The sequence below is a fragment of the Anolis carolinensis genome, chromosome 5 (genome assembly GCF_035594765.1).
Source record: "Anolis carolinensis isolate JA03-04 chromosome 5, rAnoCar3.1.pri, whole genome shotgun sequence".
Lineage (NCBI taxonomy): Eukaryota > Metazoa > Chordata > Lepidosauria > Squamata > Dactyloidae > Anolis > Anolis carolinensis.
Genome location: NC_085845.1, coordinates 157,319,452 through 157,346,488, shown reverse-complemented (window position 1 = coordinate 157,346,488; position 27,037 = coordinate 157,319,452). Strand labels below are relative to the sequence as shown.

The 27,037-nt window shown below is 38.2% G+C and overlaps 1 protein-coding gene across 5 annotated transcripts in view; it reads right to left on the bottom strand.

The window, feature by feature from the left end:
* Positions 1 to 27,037, bottom strand: part of syt1 (synaptotagmin 1) — a 414,399-nt gene that overhangs the window by 111,715 nt on the left and 275,647 nt on the right. For all 5 annotated transcript variants that reach the window (XM_008110941.3, XM_062982655.1, XM_062982654.1 and 2 more), the window contains one exon: positions 22,178 to 22,366. In XM_008110941.3, coding sequence (XP_008109148.1) covers positions 22,178 to 22,349 — 172 coding nt within the window. In that variant the 5' untranslated portion in view covers positions 22,350 to 22,366. The remainder of the gene's footprint in view (positions 1 to 22,177; positions 22,367 to 27,037) is intronic.

The following is a 27,037-nucleotide window of genomic DNA, read 5'->3' as shown; positions in this document are numbered from 1 at the left end:
TTATGTCAATGGAAGCATCCCAAGAGACCTTGACTTAAGTCTGGCAGTGCTATTAAGGAGGGAATAAGCTTGCCAAAGTATTTAGAAATGTTTCCCAACTTTGATGCAAAACTCACTACCACTCACCTGCAAGAAATGTTGTGATGTGGGTTTCCCTACTGTGTGTGCACATTGGAAAACTTGCATATACATAATCAGATTTTTGGAAATGGGATCCAAGACTAAGCATGAAATCAATTTATGCTTTATATGAGCCTTACACACACAGCCTGAAGGTAATCTATACCTAATATTTTAAATAATTTTGTGTACATCGAACTATCGGGAAACAAAGGTGTCACTCACTATCATAGCCATGCATGTGGACCATTTTGGATTTTGGAGTATTTCAGTTTTTGGAAATCCAGATAACGGATGTCCAATCTGTCAAGTAAAAGCCACATGGGGAATATTAGATATTGCTCTGGTCTATGGATGTTACTCTAGAACGGGAGACCATTTACTTCACATTCCAACTCTGTCATAAAACTCATTAGGTTAGGTGAAAATAAATTGGGGAGAACAATACACGCTACCATGTGTTCATTGGAGGAAGGATGGGATTTATAAATCACCATCCTTTTTCTATTGTATGTTTTAGATTGTGGGCCAGCAGGTAAAGACTCTCTTATTCTGTCTAATGCTCAGAAGATGTTAGATACTCAATGGTTATTTTTAGATCTTCACCTACTTCACAGGTGCTTTTGTGATTTTAGGAACTAATCAGCTATTCAACAATATGAAAATAAAGAAACCACCTTGTAGCACACTCCATAACACTATAGGTACCAAACTACAAATGGCCTGATAGGCTTCAGTAAGATTTAAACAAAGCTAACTTCTTCTGGGTCCAATACAAAATGTTTAAAATATATAGGTGAACCACATCTAATTTAGGCTTTTCTAATCTCATTGGATTATCTTGTACATTTATATGTCCCTTCCAGATATTTCCCAACCTCCACAAGTCTACATACTTTTCCAACAGTGTTACCTGGTGCTAATGACTCTTGTACAACACTTGCAACAAGAACTAAGTTGTTGCAGATATTGGTGGAAGAGCTTAACACATAACAGAGAAAATGTGTACAATAAATATGAAAGTATATACCTTCTAGCTATCCTAATTTGTAGAGACAGTCATGATTATTATTCTATCATCCACTTTTTCAGTTGCTTTAAATTTTCCCTTTTGCATTCATTTGATGCAAACTGAGTTCACACTGAAAAGATACTCAACTGCACTCAACAGGCTAGGGCCCCTTCTACACTGCCATATAAAATCCAGATTATCTGTTTGAACTGAATTATATGGCAGTGTAGACTCATATAATCCAGTACAAAACAGATAATGTGGATTATCTGCTATGATAATCTTGATTATATGGCAGTACAGATCCAAACAGAGAGGACAGGAAGAATGGGATCTCGCTCTTTCTAGGTATGCTCTGGCAAAATTAACCTGCCCCCAAGGTATTTCTGTCTCATTAATAACTTTTGCTTTCTAATCCACACTCTAATGTTACTTTGCCACATGTGTGAAATTCCAAACAAGTTTGGAACAATAGGTCCTGCTAAAATCATATTTTACATGGCCACATAGATTTTTAAAAAATATCTGATGTTTGAAAACTGCACAAATAATATCAATATGAATTCATAGAAAAGAAGAGAAAATTGGCTTTATTGGGGCAAGAGATTAATGTCATGATACCTTCCTTATAAATAAAACAGCCTGACATAAAATGTGTAAACTGTGTGGGCTTAGCTGGCTATAGCTGTTACTTCCTGCATGATTTGTTCCACATTACAAGCAGTCAGCTAAGCTTGAATCAATTTAACTCCAAATGCCAGCATATGAACTAAGTTTAGTTCAAGTGCAGAGCAGCACAGAATACATTATCAGAATGTACAGAACACGTTACAAACTAAAAATATAACTGCTGCCCTCATTTTTAAAAACTAAAGGCAGACTTACCTTCATTAGTCACGTAAATTCTTGTTTATTTAACTCTTGCATACAAAAATGAAGAATGTCAAATGCTTCCCAGATGGGTGAGATTATAAGAGTTCTCACATATTTTATGCATTTGCATAAAAAATATTCCCCCCATTTTCACATCAGCAAACATTGATCTCTCTCTCTCTCCCTCCCTCCCTCCCTCCCTCCCTCCCTCCCTCCCTCCCTCCCTCCCTCCCTCCCTCTCACACACACAAGATGGGTTTTCTGCACATAAACCTTTGAATTTGTGCAAACCATTGTCCACTTCCCAGCCAAAAAATGGGTCAGAAGAAATTAATACAGTCGTGGGAACTTTGCATGGTTTCTGTTCAGTATTCTCACATCTGCATAGAAATACACAATTTTTCATAAGAAAGGCAATGTCTTGCACAAAACAGCATTTCCAGCATCAACATACATTTTAGTGCAAGATTTCTATGCACACACCCCCAAAGATTGCAGCAAAAAAAAAAATGTACAAAAACTGCACTCTTGCACAAAGCATATCCAAATGATTTGGTTGTGCAAGATTACAGTAAACTCCACAAAACTTTTGCTGTGCAAGAAATCAACAGTCTTGTACAAAGAATACATGTGGCTGTCCTGGGATTTTCCAAGTTACAGTAGTTAGTATTATATACTATATAAAAACTATGCCTATTTAAATATTCTTATTTTTTGCGATTTTACCCAATTTTTCATCATTTTGTTATTATTAAGATGCCTTTATGTAGCATTAAGGGAGAATATATCTTTAAGAAAAATCCCAGGCTGTTGGTGGTTGTGTTTTACTTATCCTGCAAAGCAGGTCACTCTGAAGGATGAAAGCCATTGGGTTGGCAAAGCAGAGGAATGACAAAAGGCTCAGATGTCTGGTGTTGAACAATGCTACTTCCCCAATTGCTTTGCTATTGTTGAGTGCTTTTGTAAGCTTTATAGCAAAGAGTGAGTTATAACTGAGGCTTTGATTTGAGTATGTCTCTGAAATGAAAATGGGAGCTATGAAACACAGCTGAGACAAAGTAGAAATGTTATTAGAAGAGTCCTGGTCAGCTCCAAAATCAAATGTCTCACATAAGAAATCTGTGTTGTTCTTCTTCGGGAAAATAGATTAGACAGTTACAGATATGTAATTTATCTGTCCATCTATCCTTGTCCTTTACAAACAATAAAGCACAGAAGTGTGAATTTCTCCCTTGCCTAGTGTTTTCATCTATTTCATGCTGTAAAGAATCCTCTATAGTTGTAACTAGGACACCCGTGGTCCTCTGCACACAATAAGACCCATTTCAAAGATGTATTTTAAGTAAATGGCCAAGTTGCTTCCTTTTCCTTTCTAGAGGCCCATTTAGCAGCATTATGATGATGATGATTGATTACTAGCTTCAGCTTTTCTGCCCAAAAAGGCTGGTTTTTGATTGGCTTGGTAGTAGCACAGTAATGGTCATTAACTTCATTGCAGAAACCACTGCCAAGGTGATAAATAGATTTAGTTTGCATTAGCTTCTTGAGACCAAAGCGTCATTTGATCTCATTAATGGAATTGAATCAAATACAAAGTTACATTACAAGTAGAGACCAACCAGAATGTTCTTTAACTAACAACTGTTCAATTTGGTTTTCTTTTCTCTTCTGAAAAATACAAAACACAGGAAGATATCAAAAAGGAAAATATATACATCAAGCAGGACATTAAGATGTTCCTGCTTATTTCCTGCATTTCCTTAGTATAAGATAAAATTGAATTGGGAATGGAGGAAAGTTGAGTTTAACATTCTTTAGTATATAATTCATCACGTTCTGTTTGTTTTGTGCAAAGCAAAGAAAATATTAAGCTAATCAGTCAGCAATTATTTTCACTATGCATTATAAAAGCATTGTACTATAATGATGAAAATAAATATTTATTGAAAGTGGATGCCTACTTTTTTGACCTATATTCCCAGGAAAATACAATAATCTCTAGACATCTGATGTCAAGAGTCAGACGCCAGTTAACATACAAAACAAAGTTTATTCTGAAGATAAGCCAAAAAATAACATAAACACAGGAAATATCCTTGAAACACTTCACTTTTGTGTTTCGAGAGTAGATTGGACAATAATAACTCAAAAACGAGCCATGCTAATTTCCCATGCTGGCATTCAATAAAAAACTAAATAACGCTTCAATTCAGCTTTGGAAAACAAATAGAGTTAATTGCTGGAAAATAAACAAACTAGAAAAGCAGTAAAGCTGCTTCCACGGTGCAGATAAGCCGAGAGCCTCAAAGGGATGATGAATAGCCATCGTCAGAAGAATCCAAGGTCAGGTCAGGAGGCAGCAGAAATTCCGAAAGACAAACCAATAGTCAGAAGCCGGGAGTAGCCGTCAGTCAGAAGAATCCAAGGTCAGGTCAGGAGGCAGCAGAAATTCCGAAAGACAAACCAATAGTTAGAAGCCGGGAGTAGCCGTCAGTCAGAGGGCGTAGACAGAAGCCAGGTCAAATTCAATCCAAAGTCCGAAGAGGGTGCAGTCATCCAAAACAGGTCCACGATAAGACACAGCGAGAGCCAAGCCAAATGGTATCAGCAGATCCGAATCACAGTCCAAGTCCAGAAACACAGAGATCCCAATGGCGCCTCAGCAACACCTTGCCACACGCAAAGTGCAGTGGCCAAACATTCCCATTTTATTCCCCTTCCTCCTGGGTGACCAAACACTCACACCCAAACACCAGGTGTCCCAAATCTACTCAGAGTCTGAACTCCACACAGCTAGAGCTCGTGGATCTGGAGTACCTAGCAATTCGTCGGAGTCCCAATCATCCTGCCCATACTTAGCCCCATGAACACTTAAAGAACCATCCTCCCTTCTCCAAGCATCCCAATTGGGATCAGCTCCTGCAGAAACCCCAGGTTCAGAAGTATCCATAAGCCCCAAATCCCCAGACATCTCTGGTGGCTGTGCCCATTCAGTGCCCGCTTCCCCAGCCACCACCTGTTCCTCAGCATCCATCTCCCCATCTGAATCTTCCTCAGAAGATCCCCCATATAGCTCTCTAAGTCGCTTCCTGCGCAACTCCTCCAGTGAACCCTCATCAAGAGGGTTTTTTCTTCCTCTCCGAATTCCATCACCATCAACCATAATCCCCGAAGGCGGAGTCACAACATCTGAAGTATCAGATATATTTGTTTCACCCTTCTTGGAAGTACAGTAGAGTCTCACTTATCCAAGCCTCGCTTATCCAAGCCTCTGGATAATCCAAGCCATTTTGTAGTCAATGTTTTCAATATATCGTGATATTTTGGTGCTAAATTCGTAAATACAGTAATTACAACATAACATTACTGCGTATTGAACTACTTTTTTCTGTCAAATTTGTTGTATAACATGAAGTTTTGGTGCTTAATTTGTAAAATCATAACCCAATTTGATGTTTAATAGGCTTTTCCTTAATCCCTCCTTATTATCCAAGATATTCACTTATCCAAGCTTCTGCCGGCCCGTTTAGCTTGGATAAGTGAGACCCTACTGTATTTGAAATATAGAGACCTGGTTGGAACTTGACTTTTCTTATGCTTTATTAAATATTGTGCCATGTCTTTGTGTAGCTGCATGATGGGAGATAGGACCTTGTTTAGATTTCTTTTGGGGTTGTTTCTATATTCTAAATACTATACAATACTGTAAATTATAAGGAGAATACGTTGAGAATATTGGATGGGTGTAATTCCTATTCAGAAAACAGATACAAAACCAAACATACAATTATAATCACATTTTCATCACTTCCCAGGATGTCATTTCCCACCTAAATTTTATTTGTATTGTAATGGTAATATATAATGATACCTATCTTTGGTTCAATGGTCTGCTCTAACGCAAGTACAGAACACAGCGTAAGGGTTTTATTATTATTTTGGAACTATGGCTTACAAACCTCCTCTACATTTATACTGGGCCATGTAAGAGGCTGCATTTTTTCAAATTTTCTTCAGTGTAGGAGTTTTTATGCAGAGAAGTAATGTACCAGACAAGGAAAATTGGAAGATAATCAAGGAATCTGTCCACAGAATCTGAAGCAGTTTCTAGTTCTCTATTAGAAAGTGTTTTTACTTCAACTCCCAGAGTTATTCAGCCAGCATGGGTATATCTTTGGGATTTATGAGTTGATAATCCAAAAAAGTCACTTTCCCAAAACTCTGCGGTATATGAGAGGTATATGGCAGAAGTATAGCAGATGACTAGAATGTGATGCTGCTACAGCTATAGAAACACAAGCTGTTTGTGCTGCAACCCCTGTATCCTTTATACAGTCTTAACTGAGCAGGAATGTAATAGATGGAGAACTTAGTTCTGAGCCCACATCAAACTTACATCCTTTTTTTGGTGTGTGCCTTCAAATCACCTGTCAACTTATGATGATCACATGAATTTCATAGTGTTTTGTTAGACAAATAATATTTAGAGGTGAGTTTGTCAGTTCCTTCTTACGAAATCTAGCTGTCAGCATATGTTCTTCATTGACAGTCTCCCATCTAAGTACTAACCAATGTTGATCTGTTTAGTTTTCCAGCTCAAACAAGATAGGATGCCCTTAAAATATTTTACATAGGAAAACTTCATTTATTTTATCGTGTGAGAGAATTGGACATCTACAGATCTACAGATGCCCAGATGTGTTACCATCCTGTTGGGAGGCTTCGCTCATGACTCTGCAAATTAGAGCTGACAGACAGGAGCTCACCCCATCATGTGGATTCAAACCAGCAACCTTCAGATCAGCAAACCAACCTTAAGGTCAGCAATTCAGCCGGCACAAGGGTTTAACCCATTGCACCACTATGGCTCCAGATCTTCATTAAATTGTTGCAAAGGGCTCCAGCAATTCCATGCCATTTACCCTTTCTTGGCTTTCCACACCTTCAACAAACAGCTAGTCCTATCTGCAATGGATATACATAGTTCTCATCTGATAGGTTTTATGGGAGCAGGATGTTTTTTCCCACCTAGGGCTTGCTGATGGGAAGTGTTAGTTTGGATGTATGAAGACTGCACTTGGAGATCAGTATTTAATATATTATGATTACAACTGAGGGTGTTCTTTCCCACTCTACCTTGAACATCACCCTGAAGTGTTAAATACATTTGAGTCCCATTGGGTTCAGCTTTGGTTGAACCATGCCTGTTTCATATTTCACAGGCCAGTACTGAAAAAGACTATGGGGAAATGTATTAATGTTGCTTGTCTACCTCTGGGACTGCTGCATAATGTCACTGAAGGGTTACCACATAAAATGTAAGGCTTTGAATAATCTTTGACGAATGTTCACCTTTGCCTAGAGAAACATTTCAGAATCAGTTGGCTGGTAAAATAGCTATAGGTATACATCAGATTACAGAAAGGAAAATAGCACTGCTGACTCTGTGTGACATAAGAGGATTTGCACAGATTTCTTTGAAGATTCCGGTGTGCTAACCAAATAATTAATTCCCAGGTATGCTTGCATGTCTACAGTAAGTCTTGGTCAAAGCTGTAAGTTTTCAGACTGATTTGTTAAACAATAATTGTTAAAGCTTACTTAAAAAGCAGTGGGGAAACTTGAAAACCATAATTAGGGCTTATGGAAGTCCCCCACTCACTATTATACATTTCCCCTTTTTCCATCACATTTATTTAGGTAGCAATCCTAGACTGCTAATCTAGATGTCAGTACCACTGGAATTAATGGGACTTATTTTTTTATTTGAAAGGCTGCATTGCACAACATAGAATCATAGAATAATAGAGTAGGAAGAGACCACGTGGGCCATCTAGTCCAACCCCCTGCCATACAGGAAAAGCACAGTCAAAGTACCCCAGACAGATGGCCATCAAGCCTCTGTTTAAAAGCTTCCACATAAGGAGCTTCCATCACACTCCAAGGCAGAGAGTTCTACTGTTGAACAACTCTTATGGTCAGGAAGTTCTTCCTCATGTTCAGATGGAATCTCCTTTCCTATAAATTGAACCCATTGCTTCAAGTCCTAGTTTCCAGGGATGCAGAAAACAAGCCTGCTCTCTCTTCCTTATAACGTTTTCACACATTTATACATGGCTATCATATCTTTTTTTTTTTTTGGTGTCAGGAGTGATTTGAGAAACTGCAAGTCACTTCTGGTGTGAGAGAATTGGCTGTTGCAAGGACGTTGCCCAAGGGATGCCCGGATGTTTTGATGTTTTATCATTCTTGTGGGAGGATTCTCTCATGCCCCTGCATGGAGCAGGAGCTAACAGAGGCAGCTCATCCTCACTCTCTCTGGGTTGGATTCGAACTGGAAACCTTCAGGTCAGCAACCCAGCCTTCAAGTCATCAGTCCTGCCGGCACAAAGGTTTAATCCACTGCGCCACCAAGGGCTCCTTCTTTTGAACATATTCTAGGTGAGGTCTAACCAAAGCAGAATAGAGAGGCACCATGACTTCCCTCGATCTAGACACTATACTCCTTTTGATGCAGCCCAAAATCCCATTGCCTTTTAAAGATGCTGCATCACTGTTGGGTCATGTTCAACTTGTTGTCCAGAAAGACTACAAGATGGTTTTCACATGTGCTGTTGTCGAACCAGTTATCACCCATCCTTTATCTTTGTATTTCATTTTTTCTGCCTAAGTGTAGTATCTTACATTTTTCTTGTTGAAATTCATTTTTAATTTTTGGCCCAGCTCTCTAATCTGTTAAGGTCATTTTGAATTCTGATCCTGTCCTCTGGAGTATTAGCTATCCCTCCTAATTTGATGTCATCTGCAAACTTGATAAGCATGCCCTCTAAACCTTCAGCTAAGTCATTAATAAAGATATTTAACAGCATGGGGCTCAGGGCCGAACCCTGCAGCACTCCACTAGTCATTTCTTTCCAGGATGAAGTGGAATCCCTTTGAGTTCAGTTGCTTAACCAATTAAAGATCCATCTAATCATAGCATTGCCTAGCCCACATTTGACTAGTTTGCTTGCAAGAAGGTATTGGGGGACTTTGTTGAAGGCCTTACTAAAATCAGGATATGCTACATTCACAGCATTCCCTGCATCTAGCAAGCTTGTAACTCTATTAAAAAGAGATAACATGTACTTGTCTGTAAGCATAAGTGTATAACACAGGAAGACACAATCCTACAGACTAGGGGTGAGGATCCTTCAGCCTTCCAGATGCTGAACCCCCCACAGCTCTAGCCTGTAAGATAAATGATCCATGGTAGGGATGTAAATCTTTGGATGCAAGAATAAAAATCTTCATTTTTTACCCTCAGAACTGGACAACATGACAAGAGCTTTTATACAATCCCAGATAATGTTGTATTTGGGTACTCTATAGTGACAATTTTATTGGTGAAGATATGTTTCTGCATAAAAATGGTATATTCTGAACAATGACATTGTGATATATGCAAATGAAACCTTTTCCAAAGGTTCTAAATGCAGAAGATAACTATTTATTTATGTATGCAAAGGGATCTTGTAGCACTTTGAAACTAACTGAAAACAGTTTGTTGCCTAAGCTTTTGTAGACCTAGGCTACATCTATACCATATAATTAAGAGTTTTTGATCCCATTTTAACGGTGCTGTGGAATCCTTGGATTTGTAGTTTGGAAAGGCTCCCGCCATCTTTGGCAAAGAAGGATTGCAAAACTACAGCTCCCATGATTGCATAGCATTGAATCATGTCAGTGTAAGTGCACCCTTAGTCTATTTCAACAGATGAAAGTATCGGACCTCTGACACAATTGAGGAGAGCTTATGCTACTCTCTGTGACAGAAGTGCTACAAATTTCTTTCTGTCAGTTAGTCGTAAAGTTGCTTCAAGATCTCTTTATATATTGATACAGACTAACATGGCTATGTTTTTGAATATTTTTTCCATGTGTTGAACATGGTGGGATCAGGACTTCTTAAACTTGGGGTCCTGACCCCAAATGGGGTCCCCTTAGCTCAAAATTGGGGTCACAAAAATTTGGCAACAGTAAAAGGTTTTTGAATCCCAATTTTTGACATAAAGCTTTTAGCAACATGCAAAATGCTGATTTATGATCATTAGTGTTTGATGTTTTATATCCATTTAATATACTTATGCCAATCTTTATCTGGGGTCATGTAAAAAATATTGGGCAGAAAGAGGTCATGAGTGGAAAAAGTTTAAGAAGCCCTGATGAGATCACTCTTTCTTATCAAGGAAGAGACAAATTGTGAGCATTCTTTAATCCTTTGTGAGAATTGTGTTCAACAATATTGAGAAAGCTTATGGTTCCACATCCTGCTGCACTTCTTAGTCTATAAGCAGCTCTTGCTTAAAGGAAAAAAGTGACAGGAACATGATGTTTCTCCAAGAGAAGCTCGGTGGATGATGACAAGGAAAGGACCTTTTCTGATATGGTCTCCAAACTAAGGAACACTCTCCACCACCATCATTTCAGCTTCATGTTAAAATATTTTCTACTAACCAGTATTTGATTGGATGTGATAGGATGGTGGTTTTAGGTCTACTGGCAATCCATGCTGTTTAGTCTATATGTGTTGCTTTATATTTATACTGTTTTTTCTTCATTTTTACTTTGGTATATTTTATTCATAAAACATCTGGTGTCTTCTTATTGAATCTAACTTTTATACATTTTGTAAGAGAAGACATCTAGTGTTCTTTTTCAGAAAAAAGGCATAAAAAGAAATAGCAGTAGCAAAACCATATGGACATCAGCATCATAGAATGTTTATTTATATCTATCTTATAGAGGGTTTTATTGTTATATGTGGTTTTTGTTTGTATTGTTTTTAAAATATTGTGAGCTGCTTTGGGCTCACAACAGGGAGAAAAGCGGGACATAAATAAAGAATTATCATAATCACAGTTATTATTATTATTATTATTATTATTATTATTATTATTATTATTATTATTATTATTATTGCTCAAATGATTAAAGGATTTAGCTTTCTCTGTTACGTCTGTCTCTTCCTCTCAGAAACCTATCCATCTACAAATACAGGCTGCAAAAGTCTCTGGAAGTTATTGATTTTTTAAAAGAAGGGTTTAAAAAAATTGTCCTGCCTACTGAGTATCTCACAGTGTTGTTGGGCCACTTATCTGTCAGTACAAAAAGCAACATTCATTTTAAATAGCTCTCAGAAGCCATACCATTTAACTTCTGCCCTTAGCTGCTGCTGTCTGTGCTTTTCTGTAATGTCACATCCACAGACATATGAACAGACAGATACTGTGATCTATCTGTATTTCAGCAGGTGGCATTTTTACATGCAATGAAGGGATAGTATCAGCATGAATAATATTTGAATCTGCTAGATTTTGTGAAGAATAGGAAATTATTTATTGCACCTGTAGACATACAATTTTTGTTTTCTTAAAAAGCAAACATTTTTAGGCATCAGGAAAATATGCAATAACATTAATACTTCCTTTCCTTCTGTGTATATGTGCTTGGAGACTGCAGCTAGGAACTTCCTTCTTCTCACCACTTCACCTTTTCTCAAAGATCTCTCTACCACTTTCCTATGCCCCGTAGACAAATGTACTGAGGGGTATCTGTCCATATATCCACATTCTGTGCCTTGTGGTGCAGGATTATTGAGCCTGGACTTGCACTTTTAAAAGAGAAACTATCAAAGAAAGTATCTTCTCACTTTAAACCAGAGTTAAGGAGGCTTAAATTCTGGGCTGGATCCAGCCGTTCTGTAGGTCCCAATCCAGGGGGCTTCCCAGATGGTTACAGCTTCTTCCAGACAATACCACCCTTAATTTATTTCCCACATTTTTCATTGTTTTCTGTTTTAAAAAGGTGAAATACCACATCAAAGGTTTGTTTATAACAGTAGTTCACAACCTTTGGACCTCCAGGTGTTTTGGACTTCAGCATCCACAGTTCCTAACAGCTGGTAAACTGGCTGGGATTTCTGGAAGTTAAAGTCCAAAACACCTGGAGGCACAAAGGTTGGGAACCATTGATTTATAATCTATATGATCTTTAACTCCAACTAACCTGGTATTTTGAGACTCATCTGTTTACTTTAAGCATAATCCATGCACCCCCAAACATCCATGAAATAAAAAATGTTGTCTTGGGCCAGCAAGGGGCTTCTTTCACTTTACTCTGTATGGTGGAAAGAACTGCAGAGAGAAAATCAACTAGGGCTCCCATGAAAGGCAGTTCCGCAGCCTAGGAGCAGCTATGGAGAAGGCTCTTTCATATGTCAGACATAGTGGTGGGATCAAGAGAAAGCTTTTCCCTGAAGACTTCAGGGCTTAATCACACTCACATGGAAAAGTATGTTTTTTTTTTCAGATTGTCTGAACTTATGTAGTGTAGGGCTTTAAAGGTCATGTCCAGGACTTTGAATTCTGCCTGGAAACGAATTGTGGAGCTTTTCTTTTCAACAAGAGAGGCCATATTATCTCTATAATTTGATTTGGTCAACAACCTAACTGCAGTATTTTGGATCTACTGTAAACAATTTTGTTTTATTTACTCATTTCGATCAATAAATCAATATAATTAATATATTCTTATGCCAACTTGGGCCTGGGAGAGATAAAATGAAGCATTAAGAGTCCCCCCCTACAATCCATAAAGTTAAGAATATTGTGACAACGTGAGTTATTGACAAGTAGTTCATATCTTTAAAAAACAGAGTCCGGGGGAAGAGAATGGAAGACACCATCTCTTGAGTCCTGTCAGATTATCATATTTTTTTCTGAAGAGACTGTATTTTTCTCAGAGCACTACAAAGCAATCTTGGATCTTGCCTTGAGCAAAAAAGATCAGAGGGTAGCTTTGAAAAATTCATATTGGTTTGCAAGTCCTCTTTATTGTCAACCACCTCATGAACATGACTTGTAGTATTCCACCAGTTTGTTATATTTGAGTCAGTTAATTATTGGATATTTTAAGAAGAAAAAATCCATATAGATAAATATGTGGATAAAAACATAGATGGGTTGCAAAAATATGTCAACTTCCAATTCTTAGACTCTCCTTCAATGGGTTTACTCTAGTTCAGACTAACCACTCTATCTAGACCACCACTTATGTTAATTTTCAAAAGGGATTTGTTGGGCCAGTGCTTCCCCCCTTTTTTTCTTTCATTAGCTCCCACTTTTCTTATGGTCTCCATTTTGATGGCCATATATACATACATATTTTAAAAAACATGCTGCTGATAACCGATTAGGAAAGCTTACCTATTCTGTCCTTTTCTATTTGTTTTGTCATTCATTAATGGTCAGTATGGGATTTGCAAGGCAGCTGCTGTTTACTTTGCCTGTGGTAGGCAGGCACTCATGGCTACACTAGTATCACATTTTTTAGTAGCTCAAGTTTTATTGCACTGTTTTCTGTGTTTCTACAACCCTCTTTTACAATTTTCCCAATGCTGATTCTGATAAAGAATCTCTAACAAAAAAAAAAGGATGAGGGTGAGATGGACAAAAAATACACTGTAAAGTGAAGCTTATTTGTTAGAGGCTTTGTTTGTTAAATGTATGATTGTATTTGGAAACTGTTGTTTACTAATAGCAATGATGTATGGTAATGGTATGCAAAGATGTGTGGTCATCAGTATCCTTTTTTATAATATTTAGACACTTTAAACCACAGCAATATTGAGGTTCATCTGCTGCATTCTGACAGATACCGAAAATCTCATAGTTCCAAATAATTAGAATAGACTCCTGCTTCTTTTGTGAATAGTCAGTGGATGAGTAAAGTCATGTAAAGTTTTATTGTGACTGGATGTATGCACACCTTGGATCCTGATAATACTTTGACAATTTCCTTAAGAAAAGATGAGGAGGAGGAAGGGGAGGAGGACATTGAAGGGGAAGTTGAAGTCTCTTCAAATTTAAAGGAGAGAACAATTTGCTCTAAATAGGAAGCTGCCTTCTTAAATAAATTAGCACTTATCTACGTTTCTGGAAGGACATTTATTTTCCGAGACAGTCTTTGCAAGCCTTGGAGTTTATTGACTGCTATTTTCCCCTTCTGTTCACTTTCTCCTGAAAGTTATGTTCTCCTTGTTTTTATTTCTTCATGCTTCATAAACTCCATTTTCTATTGCTCAATCTCTATTTCTCATGTAGCTGGCATAAGGGTTTCTGGGTAGATACAAAATTAATTGCTCATTGCTGAAGATGCTACAGGTTTCAAAGAATTGTTGATTATCTCTAACAAAGTTTCTATTAGCTCAAAGGCGGGTCCAGCTACCTCTTTAGTTAATGTCAGTATTCCTGCCAGAGAAATTTGATGGTCTGGGTCCTTGTGCCAGAATTAATTACGCTTAGGCTCAGTCTTATCAGTTACTTAATCATTTTTGATATGTCTAAAACCCTTTTAACATCTATGATCAAATACAATGACCAGTAACTTGAGATTTCTTTTGGCCATTGAATATATGCATCACTCCAAAGTTCAAGAATGCCCCGGCAACATGAATATTTCAAGATGGCTGCTAGAAATAGGGCCAGGTGCATGTGTTGTTTGTTTATATGTGTTCTGTGCCCCCTGCAACTCTGTGTGTGTGTGTGTGTGCGAGAGACAGACAGACAGAGAGAGAGAGAGAGAGAGAGAGAGAGAGAGAGAGAGAGAGAGAGAGAGAGGGATAGTGCTTCAGTGTGTTGCTCTGAAGACTTTTTTAAGGAAAAGTTTCTCATAAGAATGGTGATCTCAAAGGATATGAGACACAGTACAGTAGTCTTTATTGTGGCTTGCCTTTACTAGTTACATTTTGGCAGGAGACATGGTCATAATCACCTGTCCTCCAACAGTGCTAGGGTATGCTCATCTAAGTAGAAAACGTATCAGAATGATCTCAATATTTGTATGCTTGAACAACAACAACAAACAACAACAACCACAACAACAACTTTATTTATATACTGCCCTATCTCCCCATCTCCCCAAAGGGACTCAGGACAGTTTCCAACAAAAAAAAATTGAAAACATTTAGTGCCAGAATACACTAACAAAGAGAAATAAAGTAACGACTTGAGTAACTATTTATCTGTTGTTAAGTTATTATTATTATTTAAAATAAGATAAAAAGGATTTGTGCAAGATGTAATTTGCCAAGCATGTGAACAACTATGGAGATATTTCACATTCATTTTCTCCTTTTGCTTCTTTTTTGTGCCTTTTGTTGTGAGAATGCAGTGCTCATTTTATTATTAGCCTATGTTGAAACAGAAAGTTGAAATATGAGCAGATTTGTAGGTGTCTATACTATGCAACATTCTGTTATTACCACTGCAAAAAGAAATATATTATGCAGTGAAAGACAAAAACAAATGTCTGGATAGAAGATGGAGAATAACTGGCTATACAATAGCCCTTCTAGGAAAAGATTTAGATGTAATGGATGACAAACCTAACTCAGTGATGTGATATGGCTTTGAAAGCCAGTCCTATTTCAGTTTTTGTGTCAACAAGAACATGATTTCTAACTCTCCCAAGTTATAGTGCTATTATGTCCATCATCACTTATGGGAGATATAATTTAAGAATTATGTTGACAAGTGGTAACTATAAGCTTTAAGGACAATAAAATATGAGAGAAATCGGTGAAAGCATACTGAAGGATCTCAATATATTTAACAGAGAACAGTCTTCTATAAACCATAGTGGTTGCTAGACCTCTATTAAAAATAAAAATACTTTGGCCTTTGTATTACAACTACTTCCAAGTAGAATATACTGATTGAATCAATCGGATTTATCAATGTGCTAACTCACATTTAGTAATTGATCCAATCGGTCTACTGCATTTTGGGCTAACCAACTGGATTTCAAACCTTAATTTGGTGCAACCTTTGGAGCTTACAGTCCAATTCATCATGTGTACACATAGTTGCAGTTCACAAAGACAAATGACACTTGTCAGTCTAAAGCAAGAGTGTCAAATTCATTTTCACAGAGGGCCCAATCAGCATTATGGTTGCCTTCAAAGGGCTGTTTGTAATTAGAAAACTATTTAAGTCTTACAAGTATAACTATGTTGCCCTGGCATTAAAAGCCTTGCAGTCCACATAAAATGATGTGATGGGACGTATTGCATCTGCAGGCCTTGTATTCATCATCATCTGGAGGAGCAGAATTTGAGAAACACACTGGTCTAAAGTATCACAGGAATCTCTGTGTTTTTCTTCCCTTCCTAAGGATTTTACTACCAACAAAGCACACCTAAATAGCATGTATTTCCAAGAGGCTGGCATAGACCAAATTTAGCGGAATAAACTCTTATCCCAGAAATATCCTCAAATTTGCTAGTGAGATTTATCCTCATTTCATCTCCTTTGCCAGCCCACCCCTACACTTTCTACAGACAAGTTTTAGCTTTGGGCTATTCAGGTTTACTGGATGTACTCCCTTAGGGCCTTTTTTCCTCTTAGGCTATGGGTTTATTTCTGGGGTTTGTTATATTATCATATACAGGGATGCCTCTCCTTCCCCTGTAAAATATGATCAGAAAAGAATTCAAGGCTCATGATCAACATCATCATTATGGTTGTTCTATTACATAAAGAGAGTGCACAGTTAACAGGACCATAGTGAGTTGGAACAACAAAGCCCTATATTGTAATCATTCCAATGTGTAAGCACCACCACCACCACCACCATCATCATTGGTTATATCATTAAAAGGTATATTATAATGTTTGACTGTCTATGTAATTTATTTGAAAGCGTAAAAGGACCTTTGGCTTCTCACAGGAAAGCCTTCTTTTAAGTTCAGCCACTAAAGAAATCATTGAATCTTTTCACAAGCTTAGCATAATCAGCAATGCTGTTAAGTCTAAGTCCAACTACCATTAAAGTAAACGAAAAGGAAGTGAATTGATCCACTGGGAGCCTCATTTAGAAAAGTCCCAGCCAAAGCAATTTCACTCTCTATTTCAAATGAAAAAAAAAAACTTTAAGCAGTCCACAAAATACTGAACTCAAGCCAGGAAAGTACAGAATGTGACAACCTACTTTAGACTGAATTTAATAACTTGAAAGAAAGTACATTATGATTTTGAGGCCTCGTGTCAGGTAAGGCACTACTTCTCATGTCATCTGATGAAGGTGACTGCCAATCCTGTTCCTTAGTACATCAGGGATCAGCATCGTATTTGTACCCACTGTCTATAAGTGTTTCTTTCTTTTCTTGAAACATACCAATGCCAATGGTTTGGGGACCAACTGCAATCTAACAACCACTATCTTTGAGTAGTACAGTAGAGTCTCACTTATCCAACATGTTGAACTATAAAAATGGATTATAGAAAATGTACAGATAGAAAAAGTAAACAAAACAACAACAATCCCTCCCACAGGATGTGTCCACAGTGCACAACTATAACACATCAATATTATTTTAATTCTAATGGCTCCTACCTATAGAACTCTGACATTTGAAGTTTGGCAAGGTATTTAGCTTTCTCTAATGTGCTCCCCTGAACTATGCCATAGGGTTCTAGCACAGACTTTGAAATGCCTAATGAAACTATAAATGACAGGATTCCACAGTACAGTGACATGACTGTTAAAATGGTATTCAGGTGCCATAAGTGGAGCCAGGTAGGCTTTCTGATTTACTAGGAAACTGGAGACAATGAAATGGGCAGGATGGAGACTAGAGCAATGATGGTGAAAGACTTATACACTGCCTTTCACCCAGGATGAAAGGTTTAGCCAAAGATGGATTAGAAAGATTACAAGTAACTTCCTTCTAAAGATTTAAACTTCTGAACTCTTTTCCAACCACCTTTTTTTTTTCTTTGAAAGGACTTAAAATGGAATGTTCCATAATGCTTTATGACCAACATTTTTTTTAAAGCAATTCTATGTATGTGATCATACAAAGAGGAAAAAATGAAGTTTCATTCACCTAAATCATATTCTAAACACACATTTGTGCTCAGTGCCTCCAGGATATATGGAGATAACAATGTGACTCATGCACATGCAGGATCACAGCTTGGCAGCCTGGTTCTAATACAAAATATTAATATTTTAAAGATCAAAATTCTAACCCCAGCCTTGATAACAAGCTAATGAAGTACATTGTCACAGTTTCCCAGCTGCAAATTTAATCCTCTACTCAATTTAATAGGAACTAGCATAACTTGACATATTCATAATACAGCAAAATACCACCACAGTAACTTTAATCGTTTTCCAGTAATAATCACAGCGAGGTGCCAGAGATGGTCTTGAGGGTCTCAGGGGACCCTTATTAAAATCCTGTCATATTGTAAAAGCAGGCATTTCATTGCCTGTTTGCCAGAGTTGGCATTCAGTTTTAATAACGGCATTATTGCCTTCAGTTTGCCTTTGAAATACCTCAAAACAGATAGACAGGAAATACAGAGAAAATGTCTGTTTGACTGAAATGTGTTATATAAGAACTTAATTTTTCTTTTTTGTTATTTTATTAAACACTCTTGCTCCAAGTGCCATTTGCTGGAGTGTATATTACCTGTGGTTTGAACAAAGCACATTTCTTTCTTAAGTCCTCTTGTCTGCATCTAGCCTTAAGCCTGTGAATTGTTTGTATCAGCAGGTATAATGCCCATAATTTTCAGAAACATCTGAAATATTACTATTTTTAATGGCTGGCTACTCATGCTTTTACCTAATCTCTCCCCTCTTCACTTACACAGATTTATTTCCTTGGAGTAGATCTGTCATTTTGTATCACTGCCATATATTTAATGGTAGTGTATTTTGGCCAGAGCTCAGAAAAAACATTTATTTAATTATTTATTGCATTTATATACCGCTTTTCTCACCCCTGGGAGGCGGGGACTCAAAGCAATTTACAGCATAATCAATGGCAACATTCAATGCCTCACATATGTTAACATCAAATATCAAAACAACAACATATAACAATAGAATAAAAACCATTAAAGCTATAAAACTGTGATAGCAATCACAGACACAACATAAAACATTTAGGCCATTGCATCAATCCTGGGTGTCTTTCCATATTTCTTTCAATCGCCAAATGCCTGCTTGAATAACCAGGTCTTGGAGCGGGTGGTCGCCATGGAGCTCCAGGAGTTCCTCGATGACACTGATTTTCTGGACCGCTCGAGTCTGGCTTCAGGCCTGGGTACAGTACCGAGACGGCTTTGGTCGCCTTGGTGGATGACCTCCGCAGGGAGCTGGACAGGGGGAGTGTGACCCAGCTGGTTCTCTTGGACATCTCAGCGGTTTTCGATACCATCGACCATGGTATCCTTCTGGGGAGGCTTTCCGGGATGGGGCTCGGTGGTACAGTTCTTCAGTGGCTCTGGTCCTTCCTGGAGGGCCGTTCCCAGATGGTGAAGCTGGGGGATACCTGCTCAGACCCCTGGCCTTTGACCTCTGGGGTCCCGCAAGGGTCTATTCTATGCCCCATGCTATTCAACATCTACATGAAACCATTGGGAGAGGTCATCCGGAGTATAGGAGGGTGTTGCCATCTCTACGCAGATGACACACAAATCAACTACTCATTTCCATCTAACTCCAAGGAAGCCCCTCAGACACTGAACCAGTGCCTGGCCGCTGTGGCGGACTGGATGAGGAGGAACAAGCTGAGGATCAATCCTGACAAGACAGAGGCCCTCCTGGTCAGTTGCTCGTCTGATCGGGGTATTGGGTGGCAGCCTGTGCTGGACGGGGTTGCACTCCCCCTGAAATCACAGGTCCGCAGTTTGGGAGTCCTCCTGGATTCAGCGTTGACGCTTGAGGCTAAGGTGTCAGCGGTGGCCGGGAGGGCTTTCGCACAACTCAAACTTGTGCGCCAACTGCGACCATACCTCGTGAAGTCTGACTTGACCACGGTGGTGCATGTCTTAGTTACCTCTAGGCTGGACTACTGTAATGCGCTCTACGTGGGGCTTCCCTTGAAGACGGCCCGGAAATTACAATTGGTCCAGCGCTCGGCAGCCAGATTAATAACGGGGGCAAACTACAGGGAAAGGTCTACTCCCTTGTTCAAGGAGCTCCACTGGCTGCCGTTCATTTTCCGGTCCCAATTCAAGGTGCAGATTATCACCTATAAAGCCCTAAACGGTTTGGGACCCGCCTACCTTAGTGACCGTATCTCCTATCATAAACCCGCCCAATCTCTTCGATCATCAGGGGAGGCTCTCCTGTCGCCTCTGCCTATATCTCAGGCCCATCTTGTGGGAACAAGGGAGAGGGCCTTTTCTGCTGTGGCCCCCCGACTGTGGAATTCACTGCCCATTGAGATTAGGCAGGCCCCCACTTTGCTAGCCTTTAAGAAAGATTTAAAAACATGGCTCTTCCGGTGTGCCTTTGGAGAGTAACTGTCATATTTTCCTTCGGTTATTCCCTTGGGATATCTATCCTCTAGACTGTTCCACTATTTTATGTCCCTGCTCCCCGTGGTTTTATTCATATGTCTTTCTCACCAAGTTTTAATTTAGTGTTCACGTGGCTTGCCCTGGTTTTTATTGCTTTTTCTGAATTTTGAATTGTAATGTATGTTATTATTTATTGTATTGTTAAATTGTGTTATGATATGTTGTTTTATATTTTGTCATATTGTATGGTTTTGGGCATGGCCCCATGTAAGCCGCCCCGAGTCCCCGTTGGGGAGATGGTGGCGGGGTATAAATAAAGTTTTATTATTATTATTATTATTGATTTGCTTCAATGACTGCACATTGCTTAAGTCTCATTGGCCGACTGTCTGTGCAGGGTTCCATACTTCGCACTTTAACAACACAACTGTTCAGTGCTAAGGCTTCCTGCCAAATGGAACTGTAGGGGAGAGTCTACTGAACAAGCCAGTACCTGCCGCATACAAGTACTGCTATCTGTTGAGGAGTTACGAAGGTGGAGGCATAACTTTTCATTCAACCCTCGTAGGTTGAGCTCAAATCATCACCATATGATAGCATTATTTTAACTTAATTTATTTTAATTAACATATTTCTATCCCTACTTTAAATCAGAAAGATCTCATGGCAATTTACAAAATATGCTTCTGTATTCACAGGTCTTCTTAAACCTACTGGAACTCAATACAAGTAAATGATTTCATGAACAAAACATGGTTGCAGGGAAAAAAATTATGACGATCCAAAAGCTTTCTTTTGTTTCCTTAAAAATAATAATGTGTCAGCTGAGCACGTAACAAGTGGGAGAACTGATGAAAGCTAGTCAGTCATGAATACTAAAAGATATTTTGTCTGACATTTACAGATCTTTTGAAGTTCTGAAGTTAATTCCAAGTTGTCACTATTTGATAAAAACTTTATTTTTCATCAAGCAAACCTGAGAGCTCATTGGGTAGTCTAATTTGGTTTAGTTTAAAATTTATACCCTCACTTCTGAGGGAGGATTATAGCTCAAGTGCAAACAGTGAACCACAGTAATCAGAATACGATGATCTTCACCTTGTCATTCATTCAGCACGTTCTATTTGCAGGCGATCCTGTGCCCAAATGTCAGCAAAGGAAACTACATTGGAAAAATGTAGACCTACCCTGTTCCTTGATGGTAACTCATACTATATTAAGTACTCCTTATTCTTTGATCATGCTCATGGGCTATGTTTGCAATAGCTACTGTGTTTATCCATGATTTGCTGCTGTATAAGAATCTGCACTGCAATCCCATGTTTGTTTAATGAATCATGCATTCTACTGTATGCAATGAGGTCTACTTCTTAAAAAGTCTGAAAATGACTGCAACCTTAAGGTACAATCCAATGCAGGAAGTCCACTGATGGGACAACGGAGTCTAGTGGAAGAGAAAAGGGGCAATCTCTCCTTTTTATCAACAGCCACCATGCATGTTATGACACTGAGGCAGTTCCAAGTAATCCAAGGTGAGGGAGGGCCATGCCAATACCAGGTTAAAGCCTTTGATGCTTGACAATGAACAGGGATGACCTGCTTTTAATAAAACCATCACATTCTGAAAATCATGCCTTCGATCCAATGCAAATAATGAATGAATAAATGAGCCGAAGAAAGAAATTAAAGTACACATAGGTATTTCTTTTGGTGCATTTCAAGCCAGAAAAAAGAAGAATCAAATAATTGGATTCTTTGAATATATTTGTGTCTATTAAAGTAACATGAATAACTCAAAATTGTTTTTACTTACGTGGAATTTTATTCAGTTCATTCATAAATTTCTCTTTTAGCTTTGAAAATGCATCTTCTTTTGGGCCCCCCTTTCCTCCTCCTTCAGGAATTGATGGTTCTGTGACGTTATTTATTATTGCAGTGGTCCCTGGCGGGGCAGCAAGGGCCTCGCGTTGACTTTCTTTTGCCATTTTAGACCCAAGGGAAACTAAGATTGAAAACAAAACAGAAGAATAAAATGTTCAAAAGGTTAAAATGCATCTTAGCGTAACAACAAATTGGGGAGCATTAACCACAACTGGTACACCTGTTTACTGGGTAAATGTCACATCATTACCATATTGCCTTCTGTTGGCTCATACAATATTTATTAGACTACAGGGAAAAGACTTTTCTAGAAGGTAATAGCAGTTGCATTTTCTTATGTCTCCACTTCCTTTCAACACTGCTGAGCCTTGAGCAGTTATTTCTGTTGGTTGCCTCAATATGGAGAGGCATCTGCTATTTAGGCTTTGGATTCTGCCCCTTCATTTTGAAAATGTAATTAAACTGACAACAGTCCCATATATACAAACATTACCACTACATTTGCATAATGAATTGTATATTTGTCTTAGATCTGAAAGATTAAGGTTACTAGGAATCCTGGAAAATAGGAAGCAATTACACCAGTTAAAATAAATCCACAGCCCAGATTTTCTGAACCCTGTATTTACTAGCAGTGATCCCTAGTAGAGAAGGACTGTGCATTATTCAGAAAAATCTGATCCATTTTACTTTTACCCATGTTTCCTGAAAACAATGTTCCTTTCACTGACATTTCTTTCAAACAACATCCTGTTAAACCATGGCAGTTGTGGGATATTTTGCTGCATTCAACGACTTGAACACCCATTGTGTTACAGTGAACCATACTCCTACATTAACACAAATTAAACCTATTTGATTTTCATGCACATTTTGTGGTAAGTTTACTTGGACTGCAGCTGTAGTCTGAAAGCAGCGCTACAGAGAATGCACTGAAGAAATCTGCATAGTACCTAAGATTTTGGCTCCAAACATTTGCTTTAGTTCTGAACAGACTGTTCAGATATTATGCTGTGTCCTAAATAACACTGATTTGAATAATCAGTCTTTTTTAAAAAAATTTAAGAAAACCACAGAGGAAAGGGATTTGAGAGATAACAATCATTCATTATTGCTCTGAGTGTGCAATTGTTTGTACTCTTCCGAAGAGAACTAAGCCTGTAGCTTTCCACAGGGAAATTATTTTAAAAATTACAAACAAAACCTGAAACAGAAATGAATAAAATAAGGCTCATCAGACCAAGAGGTATAAGAAGCATTCAGTTGTGAACCTATCTCTCTCTACCACTCTCTTTGCTTAATTATAGGCAAATGTTCCACCTTTAACACACGCAAAGGTTCCCTGGGATATGACTGGAGCTGTTCAATTGTATAACCACTTCATATTATATACATCTTCTTTATTTAGTACTTCTCTCTAGCAGTGTGATACCAGTAATTCTGAAACTAGAGATAAATGGCTCAGACAACCAGTTCTGATTTACAACATGTCTAATGACCTCATCAGATGTGCCGCTGGAATTGCCACGTAACATGGTGAATCTGGCAGACCCCATGGGGGGGGGAACCTGTCACCTCACATCCTGCATTGCCTGACTCACCTGAGTCCCCATCCCATGAGGGGAAGCATCGGCCGCCTGGATCCCCCCCCCCGACTTCTATTCAACACAAAAAGATTCCCTTGTTGCTGTTGTGGCAGTATACACTGGCTCACCTAAACTTTTATGATGGAGCCCCGCCAAAAGTCATTCTACATTATGGGATCCATCATAAAAGTGTAGGCAAACCGGCACATGTGGCCAAAAAGGACCTCATGTGATGAGGTCATTAGATTAAAATGGTGGAAGCAAGAAAAGCAAATGAGCTTTTTAGTAACTAATTTTATGGAGGAAAACACTAATCCATGTTTGCTTTGATGTGGTCAAATGCCAATGTTTTTCAAGCTGGCAGCAAATTACTCTTTAGGTATATTTAACAATGACCACAGCAAAGGTTTTTTCTTGAAAAGAGTCATCTATTTATTTATTTATTGCTTTTTACCCCGCTCTATCTCAACCCCAGATATATTCAATACCACATTAAATATAACATGCAAATACAAAATACATTATGCATTAAAATCATAAAAAATAATAAGAACAATGGCATATAATACATTACATAGACTGTTAAACATTACACGAAGACCCAAAATCTAGGGGAAAACAGGGAAGTATTTCAACAATCTCAGTCAGTGCTGTGAAATGGACTGGTTGTTGGGTGTTAAGTGGTAAGAATGCAGATCCTGCTTGTCCCCACATATGTCCCCACTTACTTGATGTTATAATAAATGCATGATAACCTTAAAAACAGAAAGACACAAAGGATCCAGAAAATAAGGAGAGTGGGTGGGGAAAGTTAGAGCTGTAGCACTGCTAAATACTTATTAGGCAGACCAGCATGAAGACTTCCTTTTGTTGGGTTTATAGGGAATTTTTGTTCCCCCAAGCTTAGGTATGCAAGTAGTAGTTGCTCTAAAAAGTTTGTGAAAAACATGTTGCAAGCTGGCTGTTTTCAGCCATAAAAACATCATCTCTGTGTCTTGTGGCAGCTGTCACTTATGCTAAAACAAGGCATCAAAACTCAGCTGCATATGGTTATTGAATATTATAGCATTTTCTCAGTGAATGTCAGTAAATCAGAAACAGTTGTATGATATATCATAATTAAATTAAAATTACTTTTCTTAATTATAATATATTGCTTAATTATTTCAGATCTGCCAGTTGAGAATATTGGCTTGTAATGGAAGACACAATTTGCTGTGATGACTTTCCGTTAATTAAAAATTAAGTCAAATGTAGTAATTTATTTGCCTTCAGTTTTGGCATTACATTTGGAAACTGTATTAGGAATAGCAATGTAAGAAACTACATCTTTTCTTTCTTCTTTCTGTTTTCTAAAGGAAAAAAGTTGTAATAAGTAGTATTTTCTGATATCTAGGAAGAATCCTCGGTGGATTCATAGCACAGTGAGAGGTCACTACATTTAATGAGACATGCACAAATTGCCCTGGGATTTGCTGTGAAGCTTTTAACTGCATTATGCCATAGACAATCAATAGATAACAAGCTACAAAAAAGAAAAACCTTGATTAAGAGAAGGTGCTATGAAACATGCTGAGATCTGCCACTGTACATCCTGTGTGGATATGCTTACAGATGGCACAGAATCCCTGAACAGACACCACAGACCTATGTAAATGGTCATCCTGCTCACACAGTGATTAAGAGTGGGGATGGGGTGAGGATATATATGTAGTGTCCGCCTTCATTGTCCTTATTTGTTCAGCACTTGAAGCTCTTAGGTTGAGGGAGAAGATCTGAAAGAAGCTTCTCTTTGTGGTCAGGAACCTTGATCATCATACTATCCCATAGGATTGTTGTAAAGAATGGGTGCACACTGCATGACACAAATTTCCATCAGGTAGGATTACATATGTCTTGAAGAATCATAGCACCTGTATTTATTCTAATCTAGTGCATAATTTATTGTAATGCACATCTCAATTTTGTGGTGCACATTACCAAAAATGGATTTATCATTCATTTTGTACCTCTTCCCAGCTGGGTGCAAGCAGAAGCCATGCTTTTCTGCTTGAAGCCTCAGCTTGGGGGGGGGGGGGGACACGCCAGTTCTCCTGATTGGAAAGACACCCTGGTTCTCCTTCATCACCCAGCCAAGAGGCAGGGGAGATGAAGTCGGGTTGAGAGGGGGCTTTCTCCTTTGCCTCTCAGCTGAGAGGTGAAAGGGAGAACTGCCAGGAAGGGAAGGAAGGGGTGCCATTTCCCTTTGTCTCTCAGCTGAGAGGCAAAGGGAAAACTGGATGGGAAGGGAGGGAAGGCATTTGGGTGGGGGTGGGTTTGAATCATTTTTAGTAAATCATGCAGTGTTGTTCATAACATAAAATTATTTGAATTCTATGACTCATTCTATATGTTATATAGACTCAAATTAAATTTGTATTTTTGCTCCAAAGTTTCAAGTCTAAAAAACGTGAAAATAATTCTTAATTGGTAATTTAGTGGTTACAAAAGATTGCCAGAATGCCTTTTGGAAACTATGTCAATACATTTTGACAGAGATCAGGCTCCATTGATAAACTTCGGTGGACACTCAAAAGTGCAAGTCTAGTCAGTCTTCCTTGCCTCATTATGCTTCTTATGTATGTTTTTAAACATTTAAGAGTTGAAAAGACCTTTGACAGACTAAACTGGAATTTCATTATAAAACTACTAAAGAACTTAAGATATGGTGAAAATGTATTAATGGAATACAAGCTATATACACAGAACAAAGAGCTAAAATTAAAGGTAATGGAGATATGACCAAAACCTTTCCAATACAGAGAAATGTGAGACTGGAATGTTCCCTCGCAGCCCTATTATTTATACTTGCCATAGAAATCTTAGTGAGGAAATTACACCAAGATGAAAACCTAATAGGGGAAGTGAAAAGCCAAAATATAAAATAAAGTTATTTACAGATGACACTATCTTAATGTCAGAAGATCCACAGAAAGAATTTCCTAAAATGATACAACTGGTTAATCAATTTGTATCAGTTGTGGGACTTCTGGTCAATCTACATAAAACAAAAATATTAGCAAAAAAGTTAAATAATAAAGAAAAAGAAGAACTATGACAAGAAACAGGAATAAAAACTACTCTCCAAGCAAAATATTTAGGAATAAATGTAACAATGAAGGCTCCAAATAAAAATAACGATGAAAAAAACTGGAATGATTTTTTAA